Source organism: Otolemur garnettii, unplaced genomic scaffold, assembly GCF_000181295.1.
Source record: "Otolemur garnettii isolate 467f Iridium unplaced genomic scaffold, OtoGar3 scaffold00081, whole genome shotgun sequence".
Classification (NCBI taxonomy): domain Eukaryota; kingdom Metazoa; phylum Chordata; class Mammalia; order Primates; family Galagidae; genus Otolemur; species Otolemur garnettii.
Genome location: NW_003852476.1, coordinates 3,186,902 through 3,192,512, shown reverse-complemented (window position 1 = coordinate 3,192,512; position 5,611 = coordinate 3,186,902). Strand labels below are relative to the sequence as shown.

General features: G+C 51.6%; 1 protein-coding gene across 1 annotated transcript in view; it reads right to left on the bottom strand.

The window, feature by feature from the left end:
* TOMM20L (translocase of outer mitochondrial membrane 20 like) overlaps positions 1 to 3,332 on the bottom strand; it is a 7,650-nt gene extending 4,318 nt beyond the window's left edge. The window contains exons 1-2 of the mRNA XM_023515885.1: positions 3,197 to 3,332; positions 3,016 to 3,059 (exon numbers count right to left, since the gene is read on the bottom strand). Of these exons, the coding sequence (XP_023371653.1) occupies positions 3,016 to 3,059; positions 3,197 to 3,332 (180 nt within the window). The remainder of the gene's footprint in view (positions 1 to 3,015; positions 3,060 to 3,196) is intronic.
* Positions 3,333 to 5,611: the final 2,279 nt, after the last annotated feature.

Sequence of the window (5,611 nt, the reverse complement as noted above, 5' to 3'; positions counted from 1 at the left end):
CCTGACCTACAGAATCAGAATGGCTGGTGTATTCAACTTCCCTTCTCCACCCCATTTTCGATACTGGCACCAGAATTATCCTCTTTAAAAAGTAAAACAGCCGGGTATGGGGCTGCATGCCTATGGTTCCAGGTCTTAAGGAGGCCAGGATTACTTGAACCCAAGAGTTGGAATCCAGCCTGGCCAACACATCAAGACCCCACCTCTAAAAAAATAAAAATAAAGCCAAAACCATAATTGTATCTCTTCTCTGAAATAATGTCACAATTGTTGGTTATCCACCAAAACTGAAAAAGGTCCAGACTTTTCAGTTTGGCATTTAAAGACTTAACAGTAACATCCCAAACTATCACTTAGCTATCTCTCTCACCATAACCCTTCCTTAATATTGCTGTTTCAGTCTGTCCCTCTGTATAAGCTGTTTCCCTCTGCCTATAATGAGCAACAACATTCAACAAATACTAGACGCTTCTAGGCACTGGAGACTACAGAGAGTATAAGACATTCAAGGTCTGCCGTCATGGAGCTTAGTCCAGTAGAAAACACCAGAAAATCATACAAATGTGTAAGTGGGTAAGGGCGAGAAAGGAGGGGGACATGGAGCTGCCCCAGTCAAAAGGTTAGGATAGACAACGTCACTGCCACGTCCAGTTCTGTGGATACTCCTCACCCACCTTTCTTAGTTATGTCAACGAGGCCTTTATTCTCTGATTCCATCTTGAAATCCCAGACGTTTGACTCCTTCCTGCCTCTCCGTGACCCTTTAACCAGCCAGCATGAACGCTCTATGCTTCCCAGTTACCACCAACTGCAGTTCAGGATTGTTGCTACCTCTCCCCCCGGGGGTCTCTGACAGTCTGTTCTCTCTTCCAATCCACCAAGCACCCTCCTGCCTAATCAGTCTAAGAAAGTGTGTTTTTCCCTTCTCTCTTTAAAAAAAAAATTCTTGCTTTGAAATCTTTAGTATTCCCCACTGAATTTCAATTCCTTAAGCTGGCCTTAAAATAAGACTTCCTTTTTTGTTTTTGACACAGAGTCTCACTTTGTCACCCTGAGTGGACTGCTGTGGTGTCACAGCTCACAGTAACCTCCAACTCTTGGGCTCAAGTGATTCTCTTGCCTCAGCCTCCCAAGTAGCTGGGATTACCGGCACCTCCACAATGCTCGGCTAGTTTTTAGAGGCAGGATCTTGCTGCTGCTCAGGTTGGTCTCAAACTCCTAAGCTCAGGCAATCCATCCACTTTGGCCTCCCAGAATGTTAGGATTACAGGCGGGAGCCACCACACCTGGCCCAAGACTTCCCATTATTTAACTCCTACTTAATCCTCCAGTGACCTCCTGCTACTCCCTACTATGACTCCTTTGCCAAAACGATGTACTGAATGTGCCTGGTAGATCCCTCACTTTGCATTTTTATGCACACTCATTTCCCTCCACCCTGAATGTTTCCCTGAAACCAGGCCCCAAATCAACACCCTTCCAAGACTCAGTTCAATGTCACCCCTTCTCCAAGGTCTTCCTAAGAAAAACTTCATTTTCAAAATCAGCCACAGAAATATTCCCGGTTCCACATGCACTTGCAGAATCTTGCCTTCCCTGTCAAAAGGTAGAGTCTGTTTCCTTTCCCTTTAAAACTGAGCTTGAACATACCTGCTTGATGCAAGAGTTGGTATCATCTGCTGGCCACCACTGGCTCTAGCACAGTCTCTCTACAGACATAACTATATTTGAGTGTGTGTGTGGTTTGTGCTTCCTTGCCCTTGGGACAGCCCACTCTACAAAGAAGACTCTCAGGCCACATGACAGAGCTAAGTGGTCTCGGTAAAAGTCCCAGCTAACTCAACAACCAACATCAACTACTAAACAAGATGGAGTGAGCCTTCAGATGACCAAGACCCTGCCCATGGGGCCATCCTGGCTGAAGGTGAATAGAGCAAAAAGATGCTATCCCCACCAATCCCTGCTCAGACTGCAGATGCAGGGGCAAAACATAGTATTTTAAATGACCAAACTTAAAACAACAACAGATAAATGAAACACCCTCCAAAATAATCCTTCCCTGAGAATGATCTGGCCTGATCATTTACATTTGTTGACTGTTTTCCATATCCTCAATCCCCTTCCCCATTGGTTTGGGACTGTTTTAATTCCTTCTGAAATTTTATAGAACCACCTACAACTCCATGTAGTACTTTTAGAACTGACTTGAGTTAGTTAAAACAGGGGCAATCACCACGACGGTTACAGTTGTTACCTTTCTTTAAAAATAACTCAGCAACATTTGGGAAGCCGAGGTGGGTGGATTGCCTGAGCTCACAGGTTCGAGACCAGCCTGAGCCGGCGGGAGACCTCGTCTCCAAAACTAGCAGGGCATGGTGGTGGGTGCCTGTAGTCCCAGCTACTTGGGAGGCTGAGATAAGAGGATCACTTGAACCCGAGAGTCTGAGGTTGCTGTGAGCTAAGACATCACACTTTATGGAGGGTGACCAAGTAAGATTCTGTCTCAAAAATAAATAAATAAAAGTAACTAAGCCAGGTGCCGCGGCTCACACCCAAACCCCACCCCCACCCCCCATTGGGTTGGTTGAGGAAGAAGTCCCTTGAGCCCAGGAGTTCAAGACCATCCCGTGCAACATGGCTAGACCTCCTCTTAAGAAAATAAATAAATAAATGAAAGACTACGCAAATTCTGTTTTAGAGAACACGGAGATGCGTTCTGCTTCTGAGCTAGAAGAAAGGCTCTGTGAGACACAATTGCCATGTGACGGTGAGCCGCGCGGCCAGCCTGGGTTTCTCCTTGTCCTGCGCGAGTTGACAGGACAAAAGACCCTCTGCCCTCTTCCAGTTAACACAGGCGCTGTCCCTACAGTGTTTGCTTTATAGCCGCCTTTTTTATAAGCCCGACATCCTTCTCCTTCTGTCTCCCAAACCCCGGGCAGGAGTCCGGCCCGGCCGGCAGACCGGTGGCGTCCGGGCGGCCCCGCGGCCCCAGCCCCCGCGCCTAGGCGACTGCACCTGTGCCGGCCGCGCCTCCGCCCCCGGCCGTTCGCCTCTTCTCTCTGCAAACACAACAGGCCACGTGCTGGCTGGGACGCCGGTTCCGAGGCCGGCCTGGGCCCCGCCGTCCGGCCCAGCAGCCCCGGCCCGCCCTGCAGCCCGCTCGGCCCGGCCGCGCCTCCGCCGCCGTCGCACTCACTGTCCCTCAGGCGACGCTTGAACGCGGGGTCCCCGCGCCGCTTACGGTCTAAGTAAACACAGTAGCCGAGGAAGGCGACGGCGCCACCGGCCACCAGGGCCGCCAGGAGGCGGAGGAGGGTGCGGCCGCAGGGCATCCGGCCGCGGGCGTCCCTTGAGCGAGCGTTGGGCGCGGGCGGGCGCGAGCGCAGGACGGCGGCGGGGGCATCGCGGCCGGTCCCGGAGCCTCTCCCCGAGCCGCCGCCGGGGGGCAGAGGGCCCCGGGCACGGCCACCGACCAGCAGAGCTCTCTTCGAAGCAGGCCTACGGCACTCCAGGTTCTGAGCCCCGGCCCCTAGGACGCCTTCGGGCAAATCCCGGCCTGGGAGCCTGGTCAGCAGGGAACCCGCTCCTGTGCTGCTTCGCTCTGGGGTCATCTCTGGGCATCTCCGAGCTCTCAGAGTTAACACAGCCTCACTCCCCAGGCCGGGCTCCTTTGTCACCGGAAAGGACCCAGGAGGCCACGGTCTCTCACTCCTCAACTCACCCACCGGCGAGACCAGGGGGGCCGCGCTATTCAGCCCAGAAAAACGTTAACTTGCCGCGCTGGCCTGGCAGTCCAAGGCCCCAGATCAAAAACATCCGAGAAAGAAATGCGGTAGGACATTGTCCCAAATACCAGAGTTTTGGTTTTTATACTGTCAGCTGAAAAAGAGTCACCAAGTGCGTGAACTTAGGACACTTTCTTTCTTATAAAGGACTGTGCCTGGTCAGGCTGGGAAGTGTAGCCTGAGCGAAAGGAACCAGGCAGCAGGGTGAGGAGGCTGCTGAAAGAGCTGGTGAGTGACGTACAGCAGGTTAGGGGGGAGCTATGAGTGGGCACCAAGGAGAACCACACGGGAGTATCAGGCTTCTGTGTATGTGACATGCATCTTATGCCACTTTAAGGTGGAGAGTGAACGTGGAAATGCAATATAATTAGGTCCTATACAAAACAGGGTGAAATGTGGGACACAAGTTTATTTTAATTTTTGTCTCACTTTGTCACCTTGGGTAGAGTGCTATGATGTCATAGCTCACAGCAACTTCAAACGCTTGGGCTCAAGAGATTCTCTTGTCTCAGCCTCCCAAGTAGCTGGGACTACAGGCACCAGCCACAGTGCCTGGCTATTTGTAGACATGGCGGGGAGGTCTCCCTCTGGCTCAGGCTGGTCTCGAACCTATGAGCTCGGGCAATCCACCTGCCTCAGCCTCCCAGAGTTTTGGGATTACAGGCATGAGCCACCGCAGTCAGCCTGGGGCACAAGTTTATGAACTGCCCACTCTCAGGAGACTGGCCAGACCTGTCAGCAGCCATAAGTCCTTTATTAAGAAGCTCTCTGTGGGGCGGCCCCTGTGGCTCAGTGAGTAGGGTGCCGGCTTCATACACCGAGGGTAGCCGGTTCAAACCTAGCCGCGGCCAAACTGCAACAAAAAAATAGCCTGGCATTGGTGGCGCCTGTAGTCCCAGCTACTCAGGAGGCTAAGGCAAGAGAATTGTCTAAGCACAGGAGTTGGAGGTTGCTGTGAGCTGTGATGCCACATCACTCTACCAAGAGCAATAAAGTGAGACTCGAAAGAAAAGAAGCTCTTTGTGGCGCAGTAAGGCGCCGGCCCCATATACCGAGAATGGCAGGTTCAAACCCAGCTCCGGCCAAACTGCAACAAAATAGCGGGGCGTTGTGGTGAGTGCCTGTAGTCTCACCTACTCAGGAGGCTGAGGCAAGAGAATTGCCTAAGCCCAAGAGCTGGAGGTTGCTCTGAGCTGTGACACCACAGCACTATTGAGGGCAACAAAATGAGACTTTGTCTCTAAAAGAAAAAAAAAAAAAAAGGTCGTGGAGCATCTGCCCTAAGATTTCTGCCCCAGGTGTGGGGGTAGGAGCACAGCAGCAGTAAATTGGCCAGTGGATTAGCTCAGCCTTACCACTTGGGTGATCAGCTATAAAGGATATCAACAAAAATCCCTGCCTTTTAGCACTTTCTAATGATCCATAGAGATAATAATGTAGTGCCTCTGGGGACCTGGCCCCTGTTCAGTGCTCAGTAACTATCAGACACTGGTAGCAATAGTAGTGATGTTCCGGCAGCACCTGTGGCTCAAAGGAGAAGGGTGCCTGTTCCATATGCCAGAGGTGGCGGGTTCAAACCCAGCCCTGGCCAAAAAACTGCAAAAAAAAAAAAAGAGTAGTAATGTTTATCTGCATCATTGCACTGTGGGTTCAAAATTAAAAAATTAAAAAAGGAAGCTTTTTGTGGTCTGAAATAGCTGTCATGTCAGAACCATGAAAACAGGAGGGGGGCTCGGCGCCTGTGGCTCAAGCGGCTGAGGCGCCAGCCACATACACCTAAGGTGGCGGGTTCGAATCCCCAGCCCGGGCCCGCCAAACAACAATGA